Below are 22,708 nucleotides of genomic sequence, written 5' to 3'. Positions count from 1 at the left end.
ATTCCGTCTGGGTTTCCAACCTGATGGCATGAACATTGACTTCTCTAACTTCCGCTAATGCCCCACCTCCCCCTCGTACCCATCCGTTATTTACTTTTATACACACATTCTTTCTCTCACTCTCCTTTTTCTCCCTCTGACTATACCCCTTGCCCATCCTCTGGGTCCCCCCCCTTGTCTTTCTCCCTGGGCCTCCTGTCCCATGATCCTCTCATATCCCCTTTGCCAATCACCTTTCCAGCTCTTGGCTCCATTCCTCCCCCTCCTGTCTTCTCCTATCATTTTGGATCTCCCCCTCCCCCTCCCACTTTCAAATCTCTTACTAACTCTTCCTTCAGTTAGCCCTGATGAAGGGTCTTGGCCTGAAACGTCGACTGTACCTCTTCCTACAGATGCTGCCTGGCCTGCTGCATTCACCAGCAACTTTGATGTGTGTTGCTTGAATTTGCAGCATCTCCAGAATTCCTGTTGTTGTGGACAACAATATCAATTCATTACAACTCATGTCCTCGGTGTTATTTTTTATTTGCCCAGGTTGTCTTCTTTTTCACATTGGTTGTCAGTCTTTATTTTTGTATAGTTCTTCATAAATTCTATTGTATTTTTTCCCCTGTAAATGCCTGCTGAAAATGAATCTTAAGGTATTATATGTTGATGTATATGTATACTTTGATAATAAATTTATTTTGAGCTTTGAAGCGGAGTACCATGGAGGCTGAATTATTGTAGGAATTTAAAACTTGAATTAGTTTTTGGTCTGTTATAAACCCAAGAGAATAAACAAAGAAAACTGGATTTGAGGCCAAGATCTGACCAGCCATATTCTTATTGAATGGCAGAGCAGGCTCAGTGGGCAAAATGGTGCATACTTACTCCTCTGTTTATTTTCTCAAGTGTGCAGTTTCAGATAAAATCTAAGCCATGCAATGGTGAAAACAGGGAAATTCCTTTCATAAGCACAGTGGAAATTTGGAACTTATTCCCCAAAGGATTTTGTTGTGGAATCACTTGAAGCTCTCGTGATCAATACATTTTTTGATTTGTGGTCAGTCTAACTAAATGGTGAAAAGGGCACTTTGAGGGATAGCAGCTGAACACCCGTTCTTTTGATAATAGTCCAATCTTGGTGTACAAGAGGACATGATGTCAAACATTAATGAAAAATTGAAAGGTTGATTCTAATTTCAATTATAATTGTGGTATTGGAATTGGTATATTATCACATACCAAGATACAGTGAAAATTTGTCTTGTATACAGATCAAAGCATTACAAGGTGCATTGAGCTAGAATAACATAAAACAATAGCAATGCAGAATAAAATATAAAAGCTGCTGAAAAAATACAACGTGGGTAAACTATACAGTTCAAAATCATAAAGAACTTGAGTTTATCGTATAAGAGGTCTGATAAGAATCTGATAACAGTGAGATAGAAGCTGTCTTTGAGCCTGGTGATATGTGCTTTCAGGCTTTTATATCTTCTGCCTGATGAAAACGGCATGAAGGGAGAATGTCCAGGGTGGGTGGGGTCGTGATTACGCTGGCTACTTTACAGAGAAGTATAGACAGTGTAGATAGAGGGGAAGCTGGTTCTTGTGCTGAACTGTACATAGAATATATAACTAAACAGCACAGGAACAGGCCGTTTGACCCACAGTGTTGTGCTGAACGAAATAAATTAGTAATCAAATTACTGAATAATCGAATCCCCTCTACCTGTGCAATGTCCACATCTTTCCATTTTCCTCTCTTTCATGTGCCTATCTAAGCGTCTCTTAAAAGTCTCTAATGTGTCTGCCTCTACCACCACCCCAGGCAGTGCATTCCAGGTATTAAAAAAAAACCTGCCCCTCATGTTTCCCTTGAAACTACCCCCTGTCACCTTAAATGCATGCCTTCTGGTTTAAGATATTTCAACCTGGGGAAAAAGATACTATCTTTTTACTCTGTCTATGCCTATCTTAATCTGATAAACCGCTATCAGATCTCCCTTCAGCCTCCAGCTCTCCAGAGAAAACAGCCCAAGTTTGTCTAACCTCTTGTTATAATGCATGCCCACTAATTCAGGCAGCATCCTTCTACACCCTTTTCAAAGCCTCAAGATTATCCCTACAGTGGAGCGACTTGAAGAGTATGCAGTACTACAGATGTGACCCAACAAGAGTTTAATACGCTAGCTGTGTCCATAACTCTATGCAGTTTGTTGCAAGTCATGTGTAGCGCAGCTGCCAAACCAAGCCATTATGCATCCAGACAGAGTGCTTTCTCTGGTGGATGGATAAAATTTGGTAAGAATCAAAGGGACATGTCAGATTTCTTTAGCTGTTGAGGAAGTAGAGGCATTGGGGAGCTTTCTTTATTGTGATATCCAGATGGTTGGACCAGGATAAGCTATTGTTGATGTTCAAATCTAGAAACTTGAAGCTCTCAACCTCAACAATCAAATGAAGCTCACTAATGCTTCTCCTTTCTGAGGAGGCCATAAAGGAGCTGGATTATGCACATCAATATGAGTATACGTCATCCTAACATGCTGCATCACTGCTTGGCATGGGAACTGCACTGCGGCAGTCAAGACTGTCCAGTGCATCAGTGGCACCAGCCTACCTGCCATTAAAGACATAAGTGTAGAAAGGTGCTGTAAAAAAGCCAGCTGGTGGACTGTTTGTCCCATTGACATCAGGGAACAGGCTATGTAGCATCCATGGTAAGACCATCAGGCTCAAAAACAGTTACTTTCCCCAAGCGGTAAACTTATAACACCTCCAACTATTAATCCACCCCACCACCACTACTTTTTCATTTCCTGTCAGTCACCTTATGCGCAGACACCTCTGTACTTGGCATTACATTATGTACATATAATTAATCTATTTACATAAGCTATTTTGTGTATTTATATTTATTGTGTTTTTAATTATTGTGTATATTTGTTATATATTGCTTTGGATCTGGAGTAACAAATATTTTGTTCTCCTTTACACTTGTGAACTGGAAATGACATGAAACAATCGTGAATCTTGTACATTGTTTTGTAGACATGAGCATGTGCCCTGCCCTCCTTTCTGAAGTCAATGACAAGCTCTTTTGTTGACATTGAAGGAAAGGTTGTTGTCATGACACCATGCCCTTAAGCTCTCTGTCTCCTTCCTGTATTCAGGGTCATGTTATTTAAGATGCAGACATTTGGGATATCACAGAATAGAAACAAAGCATTCCACTCATGAGACAGGAGTTGCCTTGAGAGAGGGATTTTAAGTTATTTGAGGAAAAGATGTGGCCAGTAGTTTTGAAAGACAGGTAGGCAGTTCCTTAGAAGGAACAATTTACTATATCTATCAGCATGATATTTAAATGTAAGGTGTTTAGTATGAATGGGGTTAATGGAGCAGGCGTTGGGTTTTGCTGATAAAAACAAATTCATGAGGATTTTCAGAAACAGGAAAGCACAGTTAAGAACAAACGTGCTGGGGGACTTAAAGTAACTTTGTTTTGGCAGACAAAGATGGTAAAACTGAGACATGCATCATCATAGGAATATCAGTAAGCTGTTCAAGCCCTCGAGTCTGTTCTTGTAGTTCTAGTTGGATTTTATTTTTATTCAGTCTGCTTTGAGTGCAGGCTTTCTCAACCCTATGTTATATATGGAATGGAGTTTGCAAGTTCTTGTTGTTACTCATTACTGATTTCTCTGGAGTGTCGGGTGCTAACTGATGACCTGAGAGACGTAGAGTGCAGTCAGCCTTTTCATCTCAAGGCAAAAATGTCAAACGCTAGCAAACATAAATTTAAGATCAGTAGGGTGTAATTTGAAGGAGATTTATGAGGCCTTTTTTTTCCACAAAGGGAGTGGCAGATGGCTTGGATTGTGCTGCCAGGGAACAGGGTGAAAACAGATAAGATAGCAGTAGCAACACTGAGGAGACAGACACGTGAACAGACAGGGAATCGAGGGGGAAGGGGTGGCGGTGGTGGTATAACCATGTGCAGGCAGATGTGCAATTTAAATTGGCATCATGGTTGGAGCAGACAGAAGGGCCTGTTGTGCTGTACTACCCTATAGCTTATAGCCAGTAACAGATGAGAGCTGAGGTATCAGAGAGAACTGGAAAAGGAAAGAAAGGCAAAGTGTATGACAAACTTTCAGAGGGAATAAACGTGTACAGTTTAAAATTGTGAAAGCATGGTGCCAAAAAATGACCACCTTGAGGAACATGATGTAAACTACTTTTATAAACTGCCTTTACAAAAACAATTTTTTCCTATATTATAGCTAAGAACAGGTTAGCAGCATGATCGAAATAAGTACTGGATTTGTGCCCATCAACCTTTCCCCTATTAAATATAAAGTGATTTGACATTGATCAAAATTAAATGATAGAAACCTTGAAAAACAGAAGTAAAGAGTCCTTTCAACTCCTTTTTGTCTGACCTACAGTTCAAAACAATCATGGTAAATCCTCTACCTCAATACCATATTTCCTGTTTCTCCCCATACACTTGATAACTTTGGTGTCTAGCAATCTATATAAATATCTTCAGCGATCGACCTCTCCCTACAGCTTGCGTGGCTAAGATGTCCACAGATTTACCAACCTGTGATTAAAGACTTTGCTCCTCATTTCACTTCAATTTTTTACCTCATCACTGTGATCACTATCTTACCTCTTCCATGGCTAGGAGAACACCTTCCCAGCATCTAACCTATCGAGCCCTGGCAGAATTTCAATGAGATTTCCTAAACTAATGAATCCAGACCTAGTCAATCTAATTTCTACTTGTACTAAAATCTTGCCATGCCAGTTTGGTAAATTTTCATTGCACTTCCTCTATGGCACTTAGAATCTTTCTCTGATGAGGAGACTGATACTGCATACAGTATTTTAGGTGTGGCCTCACCAAGGCCCCATAGTAGTTGTAGTTAGACATGCTTGTATCTGTACTCAAAACTTGCAGATAAGGCCAATATAGCTGAAAATGGTAATGAAGTACATGTATGGTATGTTTGCCTTTGTAGGCCGAGGCATTGAGCATAAGAGTTGGGAGGTCATGTTGCAGCTGTGCAAAACATTGGTTAGACCACATGAAGTGTGTGTACAATTCTGATTACCACACATCGTAGCAAAGGAGAGCATGCAAAAAAAAGATAGACTGCCAGGGCTAGAGAGCTGTAATTATAAGGAGAGATTGTATAGACTGGGTTTATTCTCTCTGGAACATAGGACGTTATAGAAATTTATAAAATTATGAGGGACAGGTGTAGAATAGTCAGTCTTTAGTTTCCCATCAGGGAAGTTTAGAACCAGCAGGCGCAGGTTTAATTTGAAAGGTGAGAAATTTGAATAAAATCAGAGGGAAAGGTTTTTCATACAGAGAGAACTGCCAGAGGAGATGAAAGTGATAATATTATAATATTAAAAAAGCATTTAGACAAGTTTCCGTATGGGAAAGCAGTAGAGGGATAGAGGCCTAATGCAGGTAAATAGAATTAACATATAGAGGTATCATGGTCAACAACAATCATGAATCACAATCCACTCCAGTTTTGTGTTGCCAGCACATGTAGAAATATGACATTCAACATTCAGTTTACTTATCCAAGTCATATGTTGAATTTTGAAAGATGGTGATTATATGTATTGCATGAAGTACTCAAACATGTTTGCGTAGTCTGCGGCAGACCTTGTTTCTTGGGCTTTTTTTATTGTCAAAATTAATATTACAGCCAGAATTACAGCTAATGTCACTAATAAATTTAGTTGTGGTAATTTCTACAAAGTCTTTAAATAAACACTAACTGAAACCTCTGATATATTAGTTTTGCTTCATTGGTCCTTGTGCGGAATGCACCTCTCTGGAAAAATGTCCTGAATTATGTATACTTGAGCTTTTGATCTGCATGTTTGCAATGCTTGTTCATGGGCTGTAGGTAGTCTGTAGATTTTAGTTGTACCTCATGCTCTCTGATGGAATTGATAGCCTTTCTGATGTAGTAATTAACCATCGCTGTATACAAGGGAATAGTCCATAAAGCACGGCTGAGATACACAGAAAGGTCTCTTTTCTCTACAAATCTGTCATATAAAGGAATATTCCATCAGATCGTGGGTGACAGTCTTGCCACAATTACCACCTAGATGTTCAGAGCATGTTTAAAGAATTGCATCTGCTCAGTTGACCTGAGCCATAAGACAAAGGAGCAGAATTAAGCTATTCTGCTCTGCCATTTGATTATGGCTGATTTATTTTCCTTCTTAACCCATTCTCCTGTCTTCAAAATGGTTATAAAATAAGTTGCTCAACAAAATGTAGTTAATTATTAACAGTAGGAATGTACATACTTAATGGGAAAAGGGGGAATTCAAAAGGAAATAGTATTTTTACCGGAAGTTGAGTTATTTTGAAAGATTAGTAATGCTGAGTAGAAAGGGCATCTTTAACCAGATGGGATGCATTCTAGTCACGGGAATGAAAATCTGGTGAATTTTAGAAGCTCCAGCCATAATCTTTCAAACCTTCCTTGTAAGAATGGTGGCAGAGAATTACAAGGATTGTGGGGTGGCAGTATTCAGAAAAGGAGAAAAGGATAAATCTAACAAATTAATATAAAAGGTGGGGAATATTTCAAAGAAATTAATTTGGGAGAAAATAAATTGGTGGTTGAAAATGTATTGGTTTGTTCAGGGCAAATTAGGTTCAATTTACTTCGTACTAACTAACTGATAAACTGGTAAAGACAGAGTAAGATTAGTACCATTAATGTCCACATCAACATCAAAGACTTTTGATAAAATTTGGCAGATTTGTTCGTGAAATGAAATCTCTTGAAATTAAAGTGCAGCAATTGGACCAAGTGTTTGTAATTGAGTTATTGAATGTAAGTGTACAGTACTGTTATGCAGTGATTTGTGCAGGAATGCTGCTCTTTTTGATAATCATTAATGTGTTGTATTTGGTTAACTGTACAATTTTAAAATTCGAATGTCCTTTATTATCAAAGTATGTAAACAGTATACATCTTCGAGATTTATCCTCCTGCAGGCAGCTACGAAACAAAGAAACACCATGGAACCAGTTCAAGAAAACATCAAGCACCCAACGTGCGAAATAAAAAGAACATTGCACAAATGGCAAAAAATGTGCAAACAACACAGAAAATTAAACATCAAGCCAGGAGTCCAGTATAATTCAGTTCTGTTCACAAGAATCAAAAGTGCAATAAACATATGAGGATTGTAATTGACTTCAGAAGAATATAAGTGGGAAATAGTAAATGCAACTTAACCAAATATTTAGTCATTTATTTGACCAGGGAAAAAAAACTAAAGAGCTAATATAGAGTAAATGATTAAGCCAAACATTTATAATGCAGCTACAACAATGTGCAAGGGCAGATCATTTTTTAAAAGCTATTTTATAGAGTATAAGAGGGGGCAGGTTTACAAGAGCAGTACTAAGAATGAGGGAATTTGGTTATACAAACATTGATTGGAGAAGCAAGGTTTGCTCTCCTTAGAGCAGAGAGGATTCAAAGTCATTAATGATAATGATGGAGTACATAAGGAAGTGTGTGTTGTGACAGATTTACAGTAATTGCCAAAAGAACCAGACGCAATGTAAGGAGAAATAGTTTTAGGATTATATTTTGGAATACACTGCCTGAAAGGTTGTTGAAATCAGGCAACGTAGTAATTTTTAAAAGGGAATTAGACAAAGATTTGCATGGGGAAATTTTGAGGCACTCTGGGGACTACTTTGTTTCTGTCACAGGCACCGAAGAGGCAGATGGCCTCTTTGTTGTATATCATTCAATAAATGTTGCCAACGGGGAATTGTTTTTGGAAGCGGCCTGTAGGACTGAAATCATTGTAAATCAGTTGAAGTTTATTAATAAAGAATAGGTTAGCAATTGTGTCTCCAAATTCAGCTTCTTTCTGCAGAAGCCATATCTTATTTGAAACAAAATGCTCACATGATTGTTTGCTCATTTGATACTTTGTAATTGTACACTGCAAGTGTTCGGGGAGGAATTAGATTTCACATTTCCTGTAAGGTTTAAGTAGACCCGTGATAGTTCTACAGATTGTGCTGGACGTCCATGTGCTTTCAATGGTGTTGCATTGTGCTGTTAGAGAAATCACTTTGATGCCTTGTACCACTTTTAATTCCTTACTTCACTTTTAAGCTTCAGCCAGCAGTTAAAAAAATAAAACTTTCTGATACATCATGTTAAATGTAGCTGAATGAACAATTGATTAAATTAACTGATGAGGAAGGCAGTTGCTTAAATTTTGTACTGTTTGAATCAAGCAACTAATTCTGCTAGTACACCAAGGAGATCAAAGGTTAAATTCAAAAGAGGTTACTTAGCAATGAAAATGAAGGGTTTCTGTCTTGATTTGGAGTTAGTAGTTGAGACTGTAAGGTTATAATTTTAGCACCATTCTTGGTTTGTTGCATTTAATGTTTTTTTTACTGTTCAATTGGAAGTCTATATGGCAATTTAATGACTTGAGAGTGGATCTGATTGACAACACCAATATGCAAATTTATCCCCGTATTCTGAAAACTTTATCAACCTGATGAATTTTCTTCAAATGAAAATAATTAAACATTTCTGTGGCCAGAGAGCTCTTGCAGTAGATTTTCTGGTTGTAAATAACTCTGAAACACATCTTCAAATGTGGAAGAAATGTCTGTCGTTGCTGGACAGGACTTAAGTTACGCTTTAAAATTCCCAAAAGTTTCATCAGGTAACAGTAGACTTCTATTTTGTTGATAATGGATTTTGAGAAATGCACTTTTTGAAATTTCAGTTTGAGAGCCAGTTGGCTGTTGCTGAAGGCCTAGATTAGAAGATTCAGTAGAGACAGCACCCATCCAACCTTTAGATTAGGCTTTTATAAATGAAGAGAATATTGTTATACTTGCAGATGCATAGTAATGAAAGCACCTAAAACTATGCAATGAACACATTCCAATTACATTTGCTGTAAATTAATTTTGATGTATTGATTAATAGAATGGAACATTGGGCATTACCTGGTGTTGTGTTGCGTGAATTTTAGAGGTTTTATATTTTCTTTTGAGACGTACTGCTTCTATTTTTTGTTCTTTCTTTTGTGTAATTTCAAAGTGCAGGAGGTTGTTGTGCAAGTTGTTCTCTTTTCTTAATTTACATTGTTCTGAAAATGCAATTGCAAATCCTCTCATTGGAGTATTTGTTCCTGGCCACAATCTTACCTGATATCTTGTTGTCATTTATTATTTGCTGTATATTTTTTAATGCATAAGGCTCAATAAACTGTCAGCTTTAGCTTGTGATCTTGAAGAAAAGTTCCTATAATGATCTAGTGATTAGTCATGTAGATAGTCTATTTCCCAACATTGATTACGATTGGGTGCCGTTCAAGGGTTCAGCAAAGATGATGTCATCAAGCAGACAAAATAGCAAGCCATGTTAAAGAATTCTCACAGGAAGCAAAATTGTAATTATTAACGCTTAACAGTTTGCAAAATGTGTCATAAAGATTGGAACATAGATAAATGTAGAATCTGAAACTTTATGAATGTCTTTTAGGGGAATTCCAATGTACCTTGGAACGTCTGGGTTTAAGTTTGTGAGTATTAGATGTGGCCTACTGTGTTCTTAAAATTTTACTTGGAGTTTATACAACAAATATAACATTTGTGAGTTTTAAATAGTAAAGAACTTAGTAAATATCTGAAATTCTATGTTCTGGAGTAAAAGAATGCAAACCTTCATACTGTGCAGGCAAGCAGGGAGTTGCTGACTTTTCTGTATTTGTGTATGATCCAAAATTTGCTATCAATTTCACAGAAAGAATGGAGCACATTGTCTTGCTATGTAGATAACCATAAAATTAGTCTTTTCGATGATTAGATAGCTGTACTGTTAATAAATACGATACATTGCAGGATTAAGAGCACTCTATTTGTTTTATTTCATAAATCTCATTGACAGATTACAGACTGCATTACAAAGCTTTTGTTTCCTCCGTGATAAACTTAGTTACATAAGATTATAAATAAATATAGCAGATCATTTGTTCCACCAGGTGTTAAACCAGCTTTCATACTCCATGTGTCTCCTTCTATTATTTCTTATTAGTGTCAGTGTAACTCTGCTCTTTGTCCTCCTTCAGCCTCCTGTTAATTTATATTGTTTATCTCATCATCTCTCTGTGATTGCAAGTTCCATATTTTCACTACTCTTTAGATGAGGCTATTTCTTTTGAAATCCCAGTTAAATTATTTGATGATTACCTTATAACAAAGGCTTTCAGTTTAGCTTTTCTCCGCAAGTGGAAGTCCGTTCTTACTCTTCCAGAGTCTTATTTTTAACGTTTCTATTAGGAGGTCACTCCTAGCTGCTTTTCTCCAGAGAAAACAGATCCTGTTTGCCAATTCTTTCCTGATGTAACAGACTTGTGTTACTGTAAACTACCTTGCTAATCTTTTATGTGTTCTCTCCAGTGTCTGTATATGTATTTAAATAACATGGCAAGCAGAACTAAGTTTGATCTAATTGAGGTCCAATATGGTTTTAGCATGATTTCTTTAATCTGTAGTTAGCTGTAGTGCTCAGTTAGCTTTTTAATGGCCTTGCTAACCCGTGGTGCAACTTTTAGTAAATAATGTTTGAAACTGAAACTTGCATTATCCAAGTAATAAGTGACCTCCCCCTAAAATAAATTACCTTGCACGTGACCGTGTTGAACTCAGTGTGCCCCTCCATCAATATCTTAGGTGTCACGATTGACCAACAACTCAACTGGATCAGCCACATAAATACTATGGCTACAATACATGAGCAAATAGGTATCCTGCAATGAATGACTTGCCTTTTGACCTCACAAGGTCTTTCCACAATCTACAAGGCACAAATTAGAAGTGTGATAGAGTAGACTACTTACCTGGAAGAGTTGCAATGCCAGCAATTCTCAAGGGGTATTACTCTTGCACTCTATTAATAACTGTAAACATTAATTTCCTCCACCATCTGCACACAATGGCTATCATGTGTAACATTTATTAATACTGGGCTATTATTGTCATATATACCAAGAGACAGTGAAAACTTTTTGTTTTGCTTGCCATCCAGACAAATCATGCAATACATAATTACAACAAGGTAAAACAAAAACAATGGAGAATGTAGAGGAATAGAAGCAGGAGTAACCCTTTTTTTTGTTACTCAGTTGTGTCATGGCTATTTCTCCATACATACATGTGTGTTATTTCTAAGTACCAATGTGCCTTATTGAAAGCCTCCGAAAGTCTAACACATCTGGTTCACCCTTGTTTATACTGTTAGTTGCAACTTCAAAAGCACAAATGTGATTTCCTTTTCATAAATCCATTAAATTTGACAGTATTCTTTTTCCTTTGAGCTACAAACTGTCCCAGGGAATGGGTTTTGTTTTTACAGATGTGTAAAAGTCAGTTTTGTTCATGAGTAGAAAAATAGACAAAAATCGTTCAATATTGTAACCATACCTCCACTATGTTCAAAATGATGATTCCAGGAATGAAAGGGTTATCATATGAGGAATGTTTGATGGTTCTGGGCCTGTACTCACTGGAATTTAGAAGGGTGGGTGGGGGGATCACATTGAAACCTTTCAAATGTTGAAAGGCCTAGACAAAGTAGATGTGGAAAGGATGTTTCCCATGGTGGGAGAGTCTAATACGAGAGGGAACAGTCTTAGGATAGAGGGGCATCCAATTAGAACAGAGATACAGAGAAATTTCTTTAGCCAAAAGTGGTGAATTTGTGGAATTTGTTACCACTGGCAGCTGTGGAGCCCAGATCGTTGGGTGTATTTAATGTGGAGATTGATAGGTTTTTGATTTGCTGTGGCATCAAAGGTTATGGGGAGAAGACTAGGAAATGGGGCTGAGGAGGGGAAAAGGATCAGCCGTGAGTGAATGGCGGAGCAGACTCGATGGTCCAAATGGTCCAGTTCTGCTCCGGTCTTGTAATGAACAGCATCAAAAACACATAAAGATTAAGATGTACTAAAAGTGCTGAGAGTGGGGAAACTAGGTCTACCATTCATGAAAGCAAACAGACTTTTGCATTTCAGATTAGTACGGGAGCTTGCTTATATGTAGGGATGTCCACAAGTTGGGTGTTCATAGCCCAGGGAAACAGCATGTGTGCTGCTTTTAACTCCTTGTAATAGCCACACCTGCCTTAGCTGGATATACATTGTAAACTACATAATTATTCTTAAAAAGTTAGCTATTGCTGTTTTTTGGTATGCTTTTCAATATAATTTCCTAGTCTACCATGACCAAGTCATTCTTTTTGCCTTCATAATTCAAATTTAATTATTTCCTCTTTTAATTTTTATACTCCATTTTATTGTGATTATTGTTCTGTAAAGGCCACTGAAATAAAATTGCAACAGTGATCTTCTGCAAATCATTTATTCTTCATTTTTGCTTCTGCTTGTTTGGATTGTCCAGTCTGTGTAGATTAATGTCTGCAATTATTACTCCTGCCACGTGCTCCTTAAATATTTTGCTTTAAGTTAATACTTTGCATCACATCTACTATTTGAGGCCTATGTACAACTCCCACCAATGTCAAATAAAAACAGAGAATGTTAGGAAAATTGTTAAGGTAGCATCTGTGGAAAGAGAATCAGAGTTAAGGTTTCTGGTCCAGAATTTAGTTTTTATTTCAGTTTTCTGATATCTGGAGTCCCCCCCCCTCCACGAATGTTATTTGCCCCTTCCTTAACTAAACCATCTGAATGTTCACTTGTTAATGTGTTATGTGCATATTTTTGTGAAATTAAAGGAACAATAAAAATGAATGATTTTTGGATTTATTTTCTTATGCCGCTAGTTCACTGCTGTCTATGTCAGTAATTTGTCATTAACTTTTAGTGTTGTTTTAGATCAGCCTCAATCAAGTGATACCGACATTCACCGAAAACTTTCATTCTTTTCTTTATCACATTTTAGGTAAGACAGATCCGATATGTACAAAGGACAGCACAATGTGCAGGAGGAAGTGGTGCAGCTTCGTTTGTGGTAAGTAATTGGTGCACAATATAGAATATGCATAAATAAATTGAAGCCTTTTCAAATGTTGTTGATGTATTTTCAAGTGAATTAACCTGGTACAGTGGTTAGACCCTTTCAATTCTGGACCACTACTTGATTAGAGATTTAGATTTAACTTACTTAAGGTCCTTACAAATAATAAGTAGAACTACTTTGCTTTAGTCTCAACCCATATTTGGGTAGAAAATAATATCTTTGAGACCATATTAGATTACTTAGCAATAAACTAGAAATATTTGTTGTTATGTGATGTAGTGCTCAGTTTATTTGAATTTACAAAGTAGAATGCAATGTTGTTCCATTATAACCAGACAATTAGTGCTATTATTTGCTTTGAAAAATGTAGCAAATGTAACCCTTTCCCATATCTTAGTATTGTGGAAGCAGCTAATGGTAACTAAGAAAATATTCAATTTTAATATATTGATGGAGAGCAATACCACTAACTAAATCAATGAGGAATTTCATCTGTGATTGAAAAATAAAATTTATGATTTCACTCAGTCTTTGCAAAGTTGTGGTTTATTAAGCACCATATTATCTTGTTTTGCAATGTCTTCCCCATGGTTCAATCTGACAGATATACTGTAGAACATATTTATGATATTAGAATTATGTATTTATGTTCAGTGTAGCTATTGTGTTTAAGTCGTCATTGGGGAAACTATTTAACTACATTTTAGTTAAAGTCATTTGAGTCTGAATTGTACACCATGGAAGCAGGCCATTCAGCCCACCAAGTGAACACCCTGCCATGTCAATTTTATCTAGGGTTTTCAGCTTGCATCTGTACTTTGCAGTTGTCTTAGCAATTAATGAAAAAAATTGGCTTTCATGCACTGAATAGTCATTTTTATTTGTTATTTCTGTATGAGTCATTGGCAAGGAAAGCATTTATTGCCCTTGAAAATAGTAGTGAATAACAGTACATAGAAACTTCAGCAGTTTGGGGCACTCCTACAGTCCTGGAACTTCCTGACTAGTTGCCAGAACTGATTTTGATTATGAGGATTGTGCATTACTTGCACTCAGGATATTTCCGAAAATGATGTGTCATTATATAGATGCAACATCTGGATTAGAATTATTTCTATCCAATTGAAGTCTACAATGTCTGTAATCTCAAAATTATTACTCCACAATTAGTTTAAAGGTACTTTTATCCTTTCCCAAACATGGAGTGACATGGTAACGTAGCCTTTAACATTACGCTGTCATTTGGATTAGCTGACAACATTCAGTGTGGGACTGACTGACAGTATCAGAGCTTTTGTACCCTGATAAAAGGGATGGCACAGTGGCGTAGTGGTTAGCTAAACACTAATACAGTGCCAGCAACCCGGGTTCAATTCCCTCTACTGCCTGTAAGGAGTTTTTACATTCTTCCCATGACCACATGGATTTCCTCCAGGTGCTCTGGCTTCCTCCCACATTCCAAAGACATACGGTTAATTGGTCACATGGGTGTAATTAGATGGTGCAGGCTTTTTGGGCCTGAAGGGCCTGTAAGTTTGCTGTATTTCTAAATGCAAATAGAAAAAAACAGTTAAAATCTTATTCAATCATATTAATGACTTTTTAATTAAATTTTAAATATTAAATGAATATAGGAACATAGAATTAAGAAGGAGGGAGGCACAGGACTAAAAATTATAGGTTAGGTAGCCTGCCTTCAGAGGTAAGTTATTGGAGTCCATTATTAAGAATGAGGTTTTGGGTACTTGGAGGCACATAGGCCAAAGTCAGTATGATTTCTTTAAGAGAAAATCTTGCCTAACAAATCTTTTGGAATTCTTTGAGGAAATAACAAGCAGCATAGACAAAGGAGAGTCAATAGATATTGCTTACTTGGATATTCAGAAGGCATTTGACAAGGTGTTGCACATGCAGCTGCTAAACAAGATGAGAGCCCATGGTAACACAGGAAAGATACCAGCATGGATAGGATGAGAGGGCACAGCCTCAGAATAAAATGATGTCCCTTTAAAACAGAGAAGAGAAGGAATTTCTTTAGCCGGAGCATGGTTTATCTGTGGAATTCATTGACACAAACAAGTCATTGGGTAGATTTAATGTGGAGGTAACAGGTTCTTGATTAATAAGTGCGTTATAGGGAAAATGGGGTTGAGAGATAATAAATCAGCTATGATGGAATAGTGGTGCAGACACGATTTTGGCAACATATAGGTTAAATTCACATCAGTCCCGCTTTACTACACTGTAGATGGCTATAAAGCAAATTCTGTAAAGACCACAACAGGGGATTTCTGCATTAAGTTATGTTTTCAAATCACAAATGTTGGACAGTGTATCATTTCAAAGCAAAATACTCAGTCATCAGGAATCTATACAGCAAGGTTTGTGACGGAGAGAGTGCATTTAAAGAAGACTTTTGATGGAGTGTTGACAACTTTAAAAATTATAAGAGACGTGTTTAAAAAAAATGTAGGGCAAGAAAAGAAGGCCAGAAGCTGGACTCTGCATTTCAATCTTGCTCCACAATTTGACCTTTTACCTGAACTCCACTCTGCCACACATTTACGTCATGATCGGCTGAATGTCCCATTCAAAGCCAATTCCAATCTCATTAATTCTGTTCCCTGGCTAATTTCCCTGAAAGTCATTTCCTCTCACATTCCTATGAACTCCATATTGATTCTCCTAAAATGTACTTGTATTAGGGAGTAACTTAACCAATTTACTAACGATCAGCCTATCTCTAGAGTATGGCAAGAAACCCACACAGTCACAAACTCCACACAGACTGGATAAACCAGAGTTGCTAGAGCTGAGGCATGTATGTCTATTATTCCGCTCTCCATCTGTGCTTCTAAATGTAATTAATGAGTGTGCTTCCACAGCTTTTAGCTTGAGAATTCCAGCAATGAAGTTTACTCTTCAATGACCAACCCTCTTTCCCCTCCCCAACCTGCACAAGTGAAAAACTCTAATACAAGGAAACTTTGTATTGCTAAGCCCCTACAAAATGAATTGCAAATTTCAAGGATATCAATAAAGATTGTGGACTGGAGAAGAGATGTGATGAGGCTGAAGTAGGTTGCAGAAGTAGTGAAGATGAAGACCATGGATTAAGGTTGCTCAGGTCAAGGATTTTGGAAACCTTTGCATTGTGACAGGAGATGATGCATGCTGATGAGGGGAGGTTTGGGAATAAGTGCGGCAGTCCAGCCCACTTGCCAACTACATGGGCCAGATCTGGAGTTTGCAAAGACATCATTAAAGTAATTGAGTGCAAAGGCGAATAAAACTCAAACATCCCTTCAGTGGTGTGGGGGAGGATCAGAAGCATGTGTTTTTGTGAAAAATGTTCATCTTTTTAATGCCCAAGTTGTGGGATTTGCAGTTTACTCAGAGCTAACTAAAGTAGCTCTGTTTCTTGACTTTTGAACTGAGGGAAAATCTTGCTTGGTTATGTTGCACAGCCATGCACTTTTGATAAAGGCTGGTTTTGAGTTAGGTTTTGTCCATATCTGACCTACAGATGATGCAGCAAATGGCATCTAAATATTGAGAGAAAATAGGTAGAGAATATTAAGCCCAAAACGAATGCTGACTTTGTGAAGAAAAGTTCTAAAGCTACAACAGTGATTCAGAAGGCAGAAAGAAGTCCGGAGATACAAAAAATGGGCAGCTCAATGTTAAAGGTTACAGATGTATCTTTAATATAACAGTCTATTGATAATCTCAATCTGATGTATTATTTCCTTTTGCAAATGTCAGCATGATTTTCCTTTACATGCATTTGAGCAGTGTTTTTTGTTAAAGCACATCTCCTTAATGTGCAGTGGTGGGAGCAGCCTCAGAATTGCTTTTACCCAAGTAGTTGTTGGAATGATTGCTCCATAATTCAGCCTGCAGTCTTTGACCATGGAATGTGCTAGTCCTGTGCATTTAGACATCTTTTACCAATCTGATCATCTTCCAACAGCAATTGGATGTTTGTTTCAGTTTGTCCCTGTAAGGCACAAAATCGCTTTTTCTGAAAAAGCTGTGCCTTTGATTAGCATTATCACTGGATTACCTTGTTCTCCAACCTCACCTCATTAGGCTCCCTTCCTACCCATGCATGTTAATTGTACATTGTCAGAGTATTTTGATGATGTAATTGTCTCCTATGCCACCTTGCTGACATTACATGGACTTGATGATCAGGCCTTTGACAAGATCTTTGAAATTAGTGGAAAGCATTGGCAAAGACCATTAGATGTAAACATCTGGTGCAAAATGTAAATCAGCCCTATAAAATGTACAAATTCCTATTTATGTAATGAAAAGCACTGCTTTCCCTCATCAGCTTCTACTTAAAAATCTGTTTTCCTTTAAGCATAGGGATTCCCCTGAGAACAATCAAGATACACCTTTTGATTTCACACCTGAAAATTACAAGGTAAGAAAACTGTAACTTTTGAGCTTCTTCTGAGAATCAAGTTTACTATCACTAACATACGTTGTGAGATTTGCTTTGCGATAGCAATACAGTGTAATAAATATAAATTACTAAAAGTTACAATAAGAAAAATAAATAGTACAAAATGAGAGCAAAATAGTTCTTTGGGTATTCTAGGAAATAATTTCGTGAAATCCATTGAGAGAAGGAGTGCATTTGTAAAATTGCTTTATATAATGATGACTTTGCAATTTACTTATTGATAACAATGTTAAGCCAAGGCTCTTTGGTGTAAGAAGGGGAGGAAGACAGTAAAAGCAGAACAGCTCTTCCTGGAGGTGAAATGATTCTGTGCCACTGGAGATTGTGTATTATCAGAATATTTCATATTTTGAAAAAGGGGAAATGAGCGTATCATATTATAGATTTTACATTTTAAGTTAAGCCTTAGTTTAGTTATAAGTAATTAGTATTGAGAACTCATCTATGCTTTAACAACACAATCTTTGGAAACTAAAGGATTGTAAACTTTGATGTTAGCCATTATTGTTTGGAAGCTTGGAGGGTCTTTGTAAAGTTAGATTGCCTTACTGACAACATTTGGAAAATATTCAGTAGTAGTACTGTTCTCTAATCAATAGTATACTGTACTGCATAAAACTAAAAATAAATAAATAAATAATGGCTAGAATTGGTGATTTTCACATTCACTCAACTTAAAACCATTTATTCCTCTCCTTGCTCTGCTTCTATTGGATGAAGTGTTTTGAGTCATACTAAGATCAATAAATTCTTGTACTGGTATTTATTATCATCTTGAACTACTGCTGTCTTTCCAGCAAGGTAATTCCACTCTTGTTGAGAGGGAGGTCCAGAATTCGGACATAATGATGGTGATGTCCATGTCAACGTGGTGGGTAATTTAGACATGATGGTTTTGAAGCATATCAGCTCCTGTCTGAATGGTGACTTGGATCCACTCCAATTCACCTACTGAAACAACAGGTCGACAGCAGATGCTACCTCACTTCACACAATCCTGCAACGTCTGAACAGCAAAGATGTATGCATCAGGATGCTCTTTATCAATTACAGTTTGGTATTTAACACTATCATTCCCTCAAAACCAGTCAGTAAAATCCAACACCTGAGCCTTGTGCAATTAGATGCTGGACTTGCTCACTTGTAGACCCCAGTCAGTCTGGATTGGCGAAAAACATTTCCTTCACAATTTCCATCAGGAACTCTACAGGGATGTGTACTTAGCCCCCGCTCTACTCACTTTCATCTATGACTGTGTAGCGAAGTACAGCTCCAACACCATATGCAAGTTTACTGACAACACCACTGTAGTGGGCTGTATCAAAGTGGGTGATGAATCAGCATACAGGAGGGAGATTGAAAACTTGGCTGAGTGCTGTAATAACAACAACCTCTCACTCAATGTCAATAAGACCAAGGAATTGATTTTAGACTTCAAGAGAGGGAAACCTGAGGGCCATGAGCCAGTAATCATCAGAGGTGGAGAGGGTCAGTAACTTTAAAATCCTGGCTGTCACTATCTCAGAGGACGTGTCCTTGACCCATCATATAAGTACTGTTGGGAAGAAAGCACAACAGTGCCTCTACTTTCTCAGGAGTCAGTGGAGGATTGGCGTGTCATTGAAAACCTTGGCAAACTTCTATAGATGTGTGCTGACTAGCTGCATTACGGCCTGGTATGGGAACACCAATACCTTTGAGCCTTTGTTAGTATGTTTATGGTGCAAGAATCAAGATCCTGAAGAAAAGTTTGGATCTCCACATCAAGCCATCTCTTGGTTACATCAAACATCAGTGTCAGAATCCACCAGTCTTCCCATGTACTATCTCAGCCCTCAGCAACCTGAGCAACAGAATATTCTGAGAGCAAGCTTAAGGAGTACATTAGGGGTGCCATGGTTGTGTAGCAGTTCATGTAACACTATTTCAGTGCCAGCTGCAAGATCAGGGTTTGATTCCCATTGCTGTCTGTAAGGAGTTGTTTGTTCTCCCCATAACCATGTGGGTTTTCAGTAGATGTTCTGGTTTTCTGCCATATTGCAAACATGTATGGGTTAGGGAGTTGTGGACATGCTATATTTATGCTTGAAGCATGGCGACACTTGCCAGCACAGTCACTCCATGTTGATTTGATGTAATAACGTACAGTACTGTGCAAAAGTCATAGGTACATATATATAGCTAGGATGTCTAAGACTTGCACTTTGTCAACATGGAGCTGAGAGAGAGTTTGTAAATATGACGGGAGCAAAGAATGTTGGAAATGGGGAAGGTGGAGCACTGCGGGAGGGGTGTGAGATAGATGGCAGAGAAAGTGTGTCAGGGTCAGGGGGTCGCATGGGTGCAGACGCACCCAGCTCTGAGAGACCAGGCAGAGTCATTTGATTCTAAATATTTAGTTTATTGATCATTACAGAATGTCTCTCTGGTGCTTCCTGCTCCCTTCCCCTTTTCCCAACTATGATTCCTCTCTCTCCATCCCCTTCCCACTCTCAGTCCACAATAGAGACCCATATCAGAATGAGGTTTATCATCACTCATGTGTCATAAAATTTGTTTTTTTTTTCGTGGTAGCAGTATAGAACAATACATAAAATTACCACAGTACTGTGCAAAAGTCATATGCACCCTAGATATATATATATATAAATTCTTATTCTCACCCCTTAGGGGTGGTGTGTATATGTATTTTCCCCTCATTCACGGGTCCTCTACCAGAGGCCTGGGAGCTTGAGGGTTCAGAGTAGTATTCTTACTGTTCCAAGTAGTGTGCTCGCCTGGTCCGAGGTCTCAGACGTTGTTCTGGGGATTTGTTGGGGCCACTCTCCCAGTCCACATGTCACAGCTCCATGTGCTCCTATCACCACCAGGATTACTTTGGCTTTAACCTTCCAGATCCTTTCTGTCTATTCTTTCAAGCTCTGGTATTTCTCCAGCTTCTCATATTCTTTCTTCCTGACGTTACTGTCCTTCAGGATTGCCACATCTATTACTATTGCTTTCTTCTGTTCCTTGTCCAGTATTACTATGTCTGGTTGATTGGCCAGGCCCTGCTTATCAGTCTGTATTTGGAAGTCCCACAGGATCTTAGCTCTGTCATTCTCCACTGCCTTTCAGTGTTTCCCATTTGGACTTGGGTGTCCACTCCATACTCAGCACAGATGTTCCTGTACACAATTCCTGCAATTTGGTTGTGCCATTCAGTGTATGCTGTCCCTGCTTGCATCTTGCACCCTACTACTATGTTCTGGATGGTTTCAGTGGATTCCTTGCACAGTCTGCATTTTGGGTCTTGTCTGGTGTGATAGACCCTTGCTTTCATTGCTCTTGTGCAGCCATGAGCAGCACATCTCTGCTGTCCCTCAGCTTTGCCATTTCCAGCTATTGTTAGGACTTTCTTATGTCAACCTCCTCTGATATCTGGCGTTGATGCATCCTGTGCAGTGGCTTGTACTGCCATGGCTTCTGGTCTTCTGGCTCTGCTTCTATATCCCGTGCCTGCTGTCTGGGGTCTTCTCCTAGCAGGTCATCCTTAGGGGCTATGTTCTGAACATACTCATGGATGTTTCACATTTCTTCCAGGACTGTGGCCTTGACATTTCCAAGTCCTCGTCCTCCTTTATTCCGGCGGGTGTACAGTTGCTTGACGTTGGACTTTGGATGGATGTGCTAGTTGTTTCCACGTCTTGATATAAGCGGCTCGCAGTTCGCTTCATGGCCAGCACACTATTGTGGCCGGGTATCTGATGACTGATTGGGTGAATGTGTTGATGGCTTTGATCTTGTTCCTCCCATTCATCTGACTTTTTAGGACCTGTCTCAATCTTTGGAGGTACTTGGATGTTGCAGCCTTCCTTGTGTCCTCATCATGGCTGCAGGATCCCCAGGTATTTGTAGCTGTCCGGTGCGTCTAGTATGTGGCCTTTAGGTAACTCCAATTTCTTAAGTCTTAATGAGTTTGCCTCTTTTCACCACCATCCAGTCCAAGTTACATCCTGATATCTCTGCTGAACACCCTTGTCAGGTGGATTACTGAGTCAATGTCTCTTTCATTTGTGGCATATAGCTTGATACCATCCATGTACAAGAGATGGCTGATGGTCACTAGATTCTTGAACCTCTACCCATATCCGCTGGCTAAGGGGTTTTAAGCCGATGCAGAACAGCAGAGGGGATAGTATATCACCTTAGTATATTCCACATCTGATGGTCAATCATGTTACTGGCTTTGAGTTAACTTCTAGCATTGTTCTCCAATGGTCCATTGAGTTCTTGATTAAGGTCTTTAGTGTCTTGTTGACCTTGTACAGAGACAGGCATTCCAAGATGCATGTGTGGGGCATTGAGTCGTATGCTTTATGGTAGTCAATCCAGGTTCTGCTTAGGTTGGTTTCCTTGGTCTTGGAGACTCATGTGACTGCTTTGTCTACCAGTAGTTGGTGCTTGGAGCAATTATCAATCCTCCCCTGAGCAGGGCTCAGGAATTTACACACATGTTCCTTCAGCTTGGTGGCTATGACGCCTGATAGGAGCTTCCATGTTGTTGATAGGCAGGCTGTAGGCCAGTAGTTTGATGGTGTTTGTGAGGATCCTTCTTTATGAGTACTGCCCTTCCTTGAGTTAGCCAGTCGAGGTGGGAGCCTGCTTCAAGCAGCTGGTTCATTTGAGCTGCCAGCTGTGTACGTAATGCTGTTAGTTTCTGCAACCAATAGGTGTGGATCCTGTCAGGCCCCGGTGATGTCCAGTTCTTCACACTTGTTACCCGTTGCTGGACATTACTGCTGTGATGGTGACTAGTTCTTCCTCTGGGAGGTTGCAGAGGCTTGCTTGTAGGTCTTTCAGCCATTGGGCACTGGTATTATGTCAAGCTTCTTTCTCCCATATATTCTTCCAGTACTCCTCAGTTGCTGTTTTGGTTGGTTCAGGTACTGGCATGTTGTTGCTCTGGAACTGTGTGAATACTTTTTCTGGTTCTTTGGAGAAGAGCGCATTTATTTGCTTGGCCTCTGCGCCCTTAGTATGTCTCTGTAGTCTGGTAGTCAGAGTTTTTAACTGTTGCTTTCCAGGGCTTTAGCTAGGGACATACCTCTGTACTTCCTTAGTAGCCGGTCTTCCCACCTTTCTGCAGCTCAGTTAGTCTGCTGATCTTCGCCCTG

At 38.7% G+C, this 22,708-nt stretch overlaps 1 protein-coding gene and 1 long non-coding RNA gene across 2 annotated transcripts in view; one reads left to right on the top strand and one right to left on the bottom strand.

Moving 5' to 3' along the window:
• ndufv2 (NADH:ubiquinone oxidoreductase core subunit V2) overlaps positions 1-22,708 on the top strand; it is a 66,684-nt gene that overhangs the window by 1,698 nt on the left and 42,278 nt on the right. The window contains exons 2-3 of the mRNA XM_072259059.1: positions 13,006-13,069; positions 17,448-17,510. Of these exons, the coding sequence (XP_072115160.1) occupies positions 13,006-13,069; positions 17,448-17,510 (127 nt within the window). The remainder of the gene's footprint in view (positions 1-13,005; positions 13,070-17,447; positions 17,511-22,708) is intronic.
• LOC140198126 (uncharacterized) overlaps positions 13,609-22,708 on the bottom strand; it is a 61,017-nt gene continuing 51,917 nt past the window's right edge. Inside the window, exons 2-3 of the long non-coding RNA XR_011886105.1 lie at positions 14,951-15,083; positions 13,609-14,624 (exon numbers count right to left, since the gene is read on the bottom strand). This is a non-coding gene — a long non-coding RNA (uncharacterized lncRNA). The remainder of the gene's footprint in view (positions 14,625-14,950; positions 15,084-22,708) is intronic.

This window comes from Mobula birostris, chromosome 1 (genome assembly GCF_030028105.1).
Source record: "Mobula birostris isolate sMobBir1 chromosome 1, sMobBir1.hap1, whole genome shotgun sequence".
In the NCBI taxonomy this organism is placed as follows: Eukaryota; Metazoa; Chordata; class Chondrichthyes; order Myliobatiformes; family Myliobatidae; genus Mobula; species Mobula birostris.
Note: the sequence above shows the minus strand (reverse complement) of the source record. Positions and strands in the feature narration are given on the sequence as shown.